Raw genomic sequence first — 11,150 nt, 5'->3', positions numbered from 1 at the left:
AAAACTATCGAAACCTGAAACTGTAATCAGTTACCACATTCCTGCCATCCAAACAACATTTCAGTCATCATGGAAGTCAGAGCAGTTGAAGTTAGCTGATCCAGCAATATTCAATGGGATGGTATATATTCATGTATACATTGTCCATAATACGATGAGGCATTTCTTATTAGTTGGGTGGCAAATAATATAAATGAGAGTCTTTCTGACTGCTTCTATACCTAGACTAAGAACAAGGGCTGCTGAAAAGACGAGACAATAAAAATCAAGCCCATGACAATTTCCAAATTTTCACCCAATTTTCTCTGTGTTTGTGTCGTCCGACGGCCATTTCACTGTTTCCATGAGTCGTTCCCGCATCAACTCCAAGTTTTCATCCGATATCTCCTTGTATATTTCAGCATGGTTGCATTTCTGCATCACACAAGCGCAAATAAAACTAGAACTTGTTTGATAATGTTTTCAAAATAGTTTGAGAATTTTAAAAAATAGGTTTCAATTGTTTTTAAAAACAAAATTCTGTTGGAAAGTTCAAATATGAAAACCAATTTTCTCCTCTCGCATTTATGCATAATACAAAAATTTTCGAGCTATTTTCCATGTTTTCAATTATTGCTGAGAAATAACTAAACACCTAACATTTATTTCAAAAAGCAACGTAAACTATGAATTTTGAGTTGAAAATTGTTTTCTGTTCTAAAGAACAAAAATCTGTTTTCAACAACAGTTTCTAAGCATGACCTTAAGCTCTAGGAAGATTAAAGTGCAATACCTTAATCCATTTTCCATACAAATGAAGACGTGTAACCATCACTCTCTCAGCGAGCTCCTGCTTCTCCTGTCAATTGTGATGAAATGAAAGTCACCATATGAAACTTGTAGACTATGTTTGATTATCGGAAAGTTTGAAGAAAAATGCGAAAGAAAGAAAATAAAAAGAAAAATGATTTTAAAATGTATAAGTTTTTTTTATTAATTTTAATTATATTTTACTTTCTTTTGTATTTTCTATGGTAAAACCGAACATGAAAAAATTATTTTCTTTAACATTTTTTTTTCCTTAATACTTTCGAGACCAATCTAACCATAATGTCCCATTTCCAGCTGAGGAAAAGTCAAGAAAACTAGAACCTAATACAACTTGAGTTCAGTTTTTGGGAACCAAAAGAAACGAAGAGTTGAGATTCAAAGATGCTTTTTCTTTTCTTTTCTCTTCTCCTTGTTTTCTCAGCAACCAAATAGAATGTACTGGTGCCATGATGCTCCATTTGTAGCTGAGAAAACCCAATAAAACTAGAACCTCAACTCAAATCATTTCAATCTAATGTTGCTTTCAAGTTTCAGTTCAGTTTTCCATATTCTTGGAATCCAAAGTTTAGTAGACATAGGATTTCAACCTGATCTGTGGCAGATCATTTGAATCTAATGCAGCTCTGAGTTCAATATTCCATTTATTGGAACCAAGGCATAGGATTCAGAATTGTATTTCTTTTCTTTTCTTTTCTTTTCCTCATTTTCTCAGCAACCAAACAGAGTGTAATAGTTTCTAAAAACTACCTTCACAAGAATGCGGATGAAACGCTTCCCCTCTCCAGGCTTGTTTGCCGCAACGAAACTGGAAGAATTAAGGATTGAAGCAGGAATTAGATAAAGCAAAATGTAACAGCTAATAAAATACAGAGTTTCCAAACAAAGGCCAGAGAACATGAGACTTGGCACCAAAATTCCACCAAATTCAGAATATCTGAAAGTGACTAATTGCCGATTTTGGAATCATACTAAAGTATAGCAATGATCATAATGTACACTACAGAAAATTATATGATGAACAAACCCATAAGAAATTTCAATACTAGCTGATCAGCATGGTCTATTGAACCGGAATGTTTTAACAATTTTCCCAAGCCTACTGACTCTGAGGCCCTAAAAGCCATTACAAGTATGCCTACTGAATTGGAAACCATGGAGCAAATCACAAATTGTTTGAAGTTGAAACTAGTGATGAATGATATTTGATGGCGAAAGATGATGATCTCACACTTACTCGTATAACCATCTGTATTGTGTTGGATTCATCTCATAAAGCTGGTGCATAACAGTCCTCACGGCTTTGTATGTGAAGTAATTGAGTATTTGCTACAAGAAGAAAAAGTATCAGTCAATCAGAATGGCATCACTGATAATTGTGAGAAAGGAGTAAAGACATGACAATAGTTGAGCTTAAAATTCACATTCATGCATAAATTCTAAGAAGGAAACCGAATAGGTACATGCAAAGTTTAATAGTATAAGATGCCTAAAAGAGGGTTTGTTCGATTACTGGTTTTGTGAGCCAGATCTACAGATAATACACTTGGAACCTTAGAAGAAAAGGGCTTCCTGATAAGTGCATGATTGCTTGTTATAAGCCAAGGGCTTCTATAAAAACTAGATGAGTACTAAGTAGAAATGGGATGTAATTCTATCCTAAAGAATCTAAACTAATTGAATTGTAGCCATTTTATATAGAAGAACAGGGGCATGGTCCCAAAACTTATGTAGCTGATGACAATTGAAGAGACTAGTATGGATGAAGGTAAAGCACATTGTAGTGACCTACTCCCTCCCATGTAGATATTGTCCTCTTTAGGCCCAAGGGACCATCACGATTTTAAAATGCGTTTACACAATGGAGGGAAGATCATACATATATAGTGATATAAAATATAAGATATCACAATCATCCCCACATGCAAATACAATGTCCTCTTTGTGTTTGATGGGATTGTGAGATCGGATAGACAAACAACCCTTACGAGGCCAAACAAACAGTGTCCCACACTAGGGTTGTGGATTGATTGTGATACTATTTTTAATGAGTTGTTTCCTTCCATGTAGATCTTGTCCACATTAGGCCTAATGAGCCTGTATGGCTTTAGAGTGCATCCACACGATTGAGATGTGCTTATACATGTATAGTGCCAAAAACTTCTTCCTCTATCTGATGTAGAATATCACAACCAACCCCTTGCTCTGCACCTTACAACCCCCCTTCCTCTCTCTCTCTCTCTCACTCACTCATGTAGACATAGCATCCTCATTGTGTCCCATAGGATTGTAGGGTTAAATAGACAATAGAGCCAAATAGACAAAGTTTTATACATGAGTCGAGGATTAGTTATGATATCATTTGTAATGGCTTACTCCCTCCCGTGTCGATATTGTCCACTTTAGGCCTAATCAATCATCATGGATTTTAGATGTGTCTACAGTTGAGAGGAGCTCTTTACATATATAACACAAGGAACTATTTCCTATGGGATATCACACAAACCTTTTAGCTTATTGTTTTATTCATTTGAAGGATCACAAGAAGGTCCACTGATATTAGATTTAATAGCCATAGGTGTGGTAGATTATCTATAAGTTAAAGTATTGATACTAACATGCATAGAAGATTTTCACTTGTTGTATTGACACTTGCATCGTGAGACAAGCTAGTTCAAAACAAGATACCAAAGATAAGCTATATATTTGTGTATAAATGTGCGGTGGTGGATGTAAGAGAACAGCTAGCTTTATGATGCAGAGACTGATCTCTGAAGGAGTTAGAAATATTGAACTACATGAGCCATTCCATGAAAGAAGATGCTAGAATAATTCTATAAACCTAACTAAACGAAATCTTCCCAGTTTTTTATCTTCCCATTCAATACTTGAAGCATTTTCGATTTCTACTGACATAAACTAAACCATAAGTCCTTAGTTCATGCTCAAACTATCCTGAATCAATGAAATGTGCAACAACTATTTTTCGAAGATTTGATTTCTCAGGGAAGGGAAATTTCATCTTTAGATGGTATCAATAATCATTGAAAATTCAGTTCATGTCGATTTTCCCACATTAAGAACAGTTTTCTCACCGTTTTAACATCCTCAAAACTATCTTCATACTGTCCAGCCACCTCACTGACAACAAGCAGCCTCCTGGCCTTGTGCTGCCTCCTTGAACCCTTATTAACAATACTAGAAAGCACTTTGGCTTCAAGCCTCCACTCATGCCAAGAATCAACAAAGGAACTCCCCATCTCCACCGTCCCCGGCCGCGACAACCGCTTTTTTCCCACTGAATTCCTCTGCCAAACCAAGTCCCCAGCTCCAGCCTTGACACTCATATTGCTTGAAGGCAGTGCATCCAGGCACAAACATGGACAAGTTTTCGGATCGAAAATCGATGAACCCACAACAGATAAAGCTCCCGCCATCCTCCCCTCACACTTCCAATCAAAACCCAGATCAAAACTATTCCCAAATTCAATGCCCAACCTTGTAATTCAATGAAGCAAGGTGGAAGGGCAACCACTTTCCACTGAGGAATTTCAACAAACACAGCTGGCGGTTGCCCAAGAAAATTGGAGAATTAACAAGTGAAGTCAAAGATGCAGGAATTGGAATCTATAAGTAGATGGGAGATTGAGACTTTGAGGAATAGAAGATGTTTGGGTGCAAGGAAAAGGTGAGAAAATGGAGATGTGTAAGCCCTGACCAAAAATTCGTTCTGAGGTCCAAAATTTTCCACCGCCCCAAGGGTTCGGTGTAATTTGGTGGCTATTTTTCCACGTGTAACCCTCCTATTGGCTGCATGTGAATATGCATAGATTTTTCTTACTTTTGCCTCCAAATTTGAAATGGAATTTTGGTTTTAGCCTTTTTGGGTGATTCCATGCCCACGCGCAATGCATGTGGGTTTGTGTTTATTTTCTTTATTTTTTTTCAAATTAAATAGATTTATTTTCAATTTAATTATGTAAAATAATTTTAAATATGATTAATTAATTCATTAACATAAAAATATTTTCCAAATTTTGGAGATGAAAGATGGTTTGATTTACACGATGTGTGAAGATGCGTGAGGATTATAGTAGAGAAAGGGTGGAAGCAACAAAGAATGATTCAAAATTGTTTTTGCTTCTTATTTCTAATTGCCCAAACAGTACACGTAACTCTCAATTTGAAATCGTTTCTGTTCTTCACAAGAAATGTAAGTTCAATATGCTCATTTTGAGAATATTTTTGAAAATGTTATTAAAAATTAGTTTTTAAAAATAATTCTTTTATATATTCTATTATTCAAGACACAAAAAAAATGTAGAAAATTTAGAGATAAACGAATGAAATTTATATCGTGATTATTTTTTTTTATAGTATCTAAAAATTACTTTTTAGATAATGACTTTAAAAATGATAATTATAATGTGTTATTTTCTATATCAACAAACCTGATTCGATTGAAAAAACAAAAGTATTTTATTATTTTTTTTAAAATTTGTTTGCTTAAAAATATTTTATTTTGGTTTTGATTCACAAATCTTATTAAGTTTTTTTTTTTCGAAATTTTGTAAATGTTTGCTTAAATATTGAACATTGCTAGAGGTTTAATAGTGGTATGGGTAGTTGAAATTTGTTTAGTTTGATGAATTTAAGGTTTTTGAAAATTTACTAATTAAATAGCTTGAATGGTGAAGTTGTTGGGTATGAATTTCATGGATGTGAAACTTTTTCCTTATTTTTTATTTAAAAATAAAAAAGTAGTAAATTTTATATAAAATATCCTAATTTTCATATAAAAGTATGAGCTTTCCTTATATTTTTAGAAATTACTTTTAATTTTTTTTTAATTTGGGGTAATAATTTTTTTTAATAACTCAATTTTAAAAAATGATTTTTAAAAATCATTATATAATATTTAAAAGAATTATTACATCTTGTCTAAAAGTTGACATTATTTTCTATTTTAAAAAATAGAAAGTAAAAAGTGTATTCAAATGAATGTTTAAATTTTTCGAGTATTATCATTTTAATTTCAAAAATAACAAATGGAAAACAAAATAAAGGGTAAAGTAGAGGGGAGAGCAAGGTGGTTTTAATATTTTTTTTAAAATCTTCTATGACAATTCCTTAATATAATTAATAATTAGGTATGAAGTTATAAATTTAAGATAAGAAATTTAAAAGCAAATTCTCAGAATATTTTGTCCAAATGCATTTAAAGCTAACTACAAGACTAAGAAATAAAGATATGTTGGACAATATTTTTTGAAGAAAACTTTTAATTACTTTCTAAAAGAAAATTCTATTTGAGAATTTAAAATATAGAAAAACCGTCTTCATGGTTTATTGATGGGCATTTACATATAAGTCAAAAGTTTTCAAAATATTTTTAATTATTTATCATGACATTTTATAACTACCAACTCAAAATACTTCAAATTTATTTTAAAAATAATCTATTTTTAAAAACAAAGTTTTATTTTATTTTATTTTAAAAGTTTAATAGTAAAAATGTGATATTTAATATCAGATATGAGAAAATGTTAATGAGGTTATATATGTATCAGTTTTTTTTTGAATTTGTAGATGTATTTTAAAATCATGAAGGTTCCTTTGAATTTAAACACGATTGAGTATGAGTTATTACAAAATAGTATCTGAGCTGATTCCTAACATAGTGTGAGAGTTTGTTTGGTCTTGTAGGGGGTATTTGTATGTTTAGTTTTACAATTTCATAGGATACAACAATGATATTATGTTTGTCCTACATAAAATACGAGAAAAAACACATTTTCAGATCATAAGGGTCTCTTTTATTTATTTTCCTATTTTTACTTAATGGAAACAAATTATTATTTTAATATTATATTTTTATATACACTCAAAGATAAGAATTAAAATAAAATAAATTCATTTATATTAAAAAAGGAATATGAATGAAAATAAAATATTCATTTACATTCCTCGTTTTCATATATCAAACACATCTTTAGTTAATACGATGGTCATCAAATGATTTTAGTGTTGCTATCATTTTTTATTTTTATTATTTTAATATGTTTACATGAAGCCTAACGTCTACACAATAATATTGCACTAATCTCAAAAATAAAATGTAATAAAAGGAATAAGAAGAAAATCAATTCCCATTTTAGCTATATGAACTGGCCCTGGCCCTGGCCCAGGCCCGGGCCCATTTCAGTAGGGCAAAGAGTGAGCCAAGGCCCAAGAAACCCAGCCTAGATTTGCCACAACAGAAGCCCAGTTCAGCCCAGCCAACATAATTCGCACTGTACTCACCCACAGAATGAAACGACATCGTTTTACACCACTTTCCTAATACATAGATAACCAAAAGAGCGCACCGATATTCATAATCAAAGTCGCACGGTCGCACCCCCCTTCACTCTCTCACGAAGTCCTTTGAAGGGCACAAGCCAAGATCTTTGTGAGGACTGTAGAGGAAAAAAATATGTTCTACAGAGGGTAAGACCAAAGCTTTATTGTTATTTGTTTCTGTTTGTTTAATTTTTAGTTATTTGTGTTTAGATTTAGATTTAGATTTGCATTTCTGTGCTTTGAATCTTTTGATTTTGGATTTTCCGGGTTTCTGTGCTTTATTAGTAAATTTTAGAGTAGGGTTTTTGTTCTTTATCACTTTGATAAATTTTTTGTTACGAAATTTGTGGGTGATAGCTTGGTTTTTAATGCCTGGTGCAGTATTCTTGACTGTCGGTTTTATCTTTAAAGATTGTTTGGTTTTGATTTTTTGTATTTTTTTTGGGTGTTTGTTTTAAATCGTTATTTTATGCTTTATTTAGAAATGTTTTGCGCTGTTCTGATTTCAAAATGTTGAAAAAAATAGGAAAAGGGGTGATTTTGAATATGTGAAGTTCTGGAATTTGATTTTAAATGGGTGGTATTGATGGGTGTGAAATGGGAATGAAATGAAATATTCAAATTTTCTGATAAGAAATTTGATTCATTAGTTAATACCCATAACCCAATTGTTCTTTTCTTTCTTTTACTGGGTCCGGGGTTTCACCTGTTCAATTGGGGAATGTCCAAAAGGGAAGGAAGCTATGAACTTAGGATAAATGAAGTGGTTAATGCATTGGTAATTGGGGAATATTCAAATGGGAAGGAAGCAATGAATCCAGGACAAATGAAGTGGTTAATGCATTGGTAATTGTGATCGTAGTGTTGCTTTTTATGGGTTTTGAGTGGCTGCTGTTGACGGGTGTGACACGTCGTTGATGAAGTGAAATGTTTAAATTTTCTTGTCGTTTGCATTACCTAGCTCATTCTATGTTTGCATTGGCGAAAAATACCCCTTTATTAATATTGTTAGTAAGATAAGGCAAGAGAGGGACTTTTCCAATCTTCATCCATCTTACCATTGCTGGTTTCCGGACACTTGTAGAGGTTGAGCCTTCATAACCTTTTCTCAAATGCCCCTTCGGAAAGTTTCAGCAGATTCTCTTGTATTAGTTAATTGAGATGCTTAGAGGCCATATTTTCCTTATGTTTTGTGCATATCATTTATTGTCATTTATTTACTGCTTGGTCATCAAGAGATTGTAGGAGCTGAGAAATTTCAATTTCAAGTCTTGGATTTTTTGCCCCATTTATCTTCTTGGCTGAATTGAGATGAGATTTTTATTATTTGGAAATTAAAAGGAACATAGGTACAAGACCTAAAATGTTATTGTTATCATCATCATCATTATTTGGCTCAATTTTCTTAGCAACCAAAGGGAGCATCAAGATGACAAACATAATAAGAAATTGATCAGTTAAAACATGTGAATTGAATAATATTTGATTTATTCTTAATTTGTGAATATTAATGGGTGGGTTTCCATTTTCCCTTTTTGTTGTTCTTGTGGATTTTGGTAACTGAAGTAAATATGCGGATGGGCTTGATGGGCGTGATATGGGTCCAAAGCGGCAGCGTATAACTGATCAGGGCTCTTCATTTTATGGGGGTTCCCCTGGTTCAAGTTTCATGTACAATGCTTCGCCTTATTCATATATTGGCCAACCTCCACCATTCCCTGTTGTTCGACTTCGTGGTCTTCCCTTTGATTGCTCGGAAGCTGATGTGGCTGAGTTCTTCCATAGTCTTGACATCGTTGATGTTCTTTTCGTCCATAAGAATGGCAGGTTCACTGGGGAAGCTTTCTGTGTTCTGGGCTATCCTCTCCAAGTTGAATTTGCTCTTCAGAGGAATAGGCAGAACATGGGCCGGCGATACGTTGAGGTTTTCAGAAGCAAGAGGCAGGAGTATTATAAGGCTATTGCTAATGAAGTTTCAGATACTCGTGGTGGTTCACCTCGCAGAACTGCCCCAAAGGCAAAATCTAATGATGAAGGAAAAGAATCAGCTGAGCATACAGGGGTATTGCGATTAAGGGGATTGCCATTTTCAGCTAGCAAGGAAGATATTATGGATTTCTTTAAAGATTTTGTGCTGTCAGAAGACTCAATTCATATGACAGTTAATTCAGAAGGGAGGCCAACAGGGGAAGCATTTGTGGAGTTCACAAATGCTGAGGATTCAAAAGCAGCTATGGCTAAGGATAGAATGACCCTTGGGAGTCGCTATATAGAACTGTTTCCCTCATCACTCGAGGAGTTGGACGAGGCTGTTGCAAGAGGACGGTGACTTCTTTTTGGCCTTCTTACTTTCTTTGATGTTTTGTACTCATTGTTGTCTTTTAATATTATTTTAGGTTTTGGAATTGCGCTTTTGTAGTTTTCTTTGAGGTGGAAACAATGAACTTTGCATTTCTTGCGTTGACAGAAGGAGATATTTGATGTTTAGAAGCAAATAGAAGCTATGCATATGCTTAGACAGTATATCTATTTTGGTTTATTGGCCATTTAGATTTTTGATATAATATTTGATAATATGCATGTGCCATCATGTTTTCTTAATCGGCTAACTCTCATTTGTGTCAACATATCAAAAGAAAAAAAAACACTTATATTATAGCATCAACATAATTTTGTTTTACTTATATTTTTTTTTTTTGATAGGCAGCCATCAATATAATTCTATTCACTTGGTTTGGCAGCAGTTTATGCTATTTGCCTAGTTCCTTCTTGTTCAGGATGCAAGAGCTAAGGTGGGGTGCTTTTCACCTTTTCACCTTCTTTTTCCTAGTAAACATTGATGAAAAATTACTACAGAATTTCAAAATTTTGAGGAACATGCTAAGGATTTTCCCCTTTCCATTCTTTTTTGTTACACTCCTTGGTTTGGATTCTTCATTTACCATTGACAGTCACCACCATTGAATTGGTTTGAACTCTTCATTTACTCTTGACATGTTCCATTACTTTCCTGAACTATGTAATTCCAGGAATTATCAATGGTCATTGGTAAATGAACCGACCTGCTTGAGCTCAGCTTGAGTTTGGCTCATTTGCACTTGTTAGCCTAATCAAGCCAAGCTTGAGCTTAGTTGAATGAGTTGACCTTAACTGACTCCATGTTTACATGGCTCACCTCAGCTCAATGAGGCTTGTTGGAGTAGGTTGCTTCATAGCTGTACTAACCCTCATGAGAGTGATTCTGTCAACATGCCTGCTGTTACTGGCAGCATAATTCTTTCTTAAGTTTTGAATAAGAGGGAGACTGATCTCTGCTGGCACTTGACTAGCCAGTTTGATTAAGAAACCAGTAGTTTGTCTTTTGTAATTTCTTTAAAGCTTTTCTCTTTCTGTAACCATTTGGTTTCCTTATGTTGAATGGAATTCCTTTAAATTTAACTGATCTCTTCATAAATGTGCTGGTGTGAGCACCTCAATTGACAGTTCTGTAAAATGTGGGTCTTCTGTTCTGCTTTTAACTCTTTCGGTTGATGAATTCAACAATTCACATAGTAAGTTTAAGGTATCTCGTTGCCACCAATGTGCACTTCATTTTAATTTTGAGTTCTACAAACTTCAATTCTATGTGCATCAGCTTTAGCATTGCATATGTCCCAAGGTTTTTTTGCTTGTGCAGTCCCTCTAGATAGTCCTGTTTAGGTTAGCCTGTTGTAGAATGTTCTGGCTTAGTATTTAACATTGCCGTAGTGCTTTCAACTCAATAAGTTAGAAATTACAGAGAAGGGAAATAGTTAAAGTATAGATTGATGTCTTACCTCACTAGAGCAAGAAGATTCAGCTTTTTCATTAAGGGTTTGTAGAATCTTGCCTCAAGTATATGTATCTACTTTGTGGAATTTCATAAATGGATGGTATCTTACTGTAGAAATCACTAAGGCTGTTATTTTCTCATTCCATTCAATACCTTGAATGGAGAAGTTGCTAACAGTTAGTCTATGAGT

The 11,150-nt window shown here is 33.8% G+C and overlaps 2 protein-coding genes across 2 annotated transcripts; one reads left to right on the top strand and one right to left on the bottom strand.

Annotated features, from left to right (window-relative positions):
* Positions 1–85: 85 nt before the first annotated feature.
* Positions 86–4,536, bottom strand: LOC117916082 (chaperonin-like RbcX protein 2, chloroplastic). Its single transcript, XM_034831905.1, has 5 exons — positions 3,903–4,536; positions 2,045–2,136; positions 1,558–1,615; positions 773–838; positions 86–414 (listed from the first exon to the last, which is right to left on the bottom strand). Exons 1-5 carry the CDS (start codon positions 4,242–4,244, stop codon positions 292–294), a joined length of 681 nt encoding a protein of 226 aa, XP_034687796.1. The 5' UTR covers positions 4,245–4,536; the 3' UTR covers positions 86–291.
* Positions 4,537–7,194: 2,658 nt separating this feature from the next.
* LOC117917142 (heterogeneous nuclear ribonucleoprotein F) lies at positions 7,195–9,750 on the top strand. Its single transcript, XM_034833386.1, has 2 exons — positions 7,195–7,296; positions 8,716–9,750. The coding sequence occupies exons 1-2, from the start codon at positions 7,283–7,285 to the stop codon at positions 9,476–9,478; spliced, it is 777 nt and encodes a 258-aa protein (XP_034689277.1). The 5' UTR covers positions 7,195–7,282; the 3' UTR covers positions 9,479–9,750.
* Positions 9,751–11,150: the final 1,400 nt, after the last annotated feature.

Source organism: Vitis riparia, chromosome 6 (assembly GCF_004353265.1).
Source record: "Vitis riparia cultivar Riparia Gloire de Montpellier isolate 1030 chromosome 6, EGFV_Vit.rip_1.0, whole genome shotgun sequence".
Classification (NCBI taxonomy): Eukaryota; Viridiplantae; Streptophyta; class Magnoliopsida; order Vitales; family Vitaceae; genus Vitis; species Vitis riparia.
This window is presented reverse-complemented; position numbering and strand designations above follow the sequence as displayed.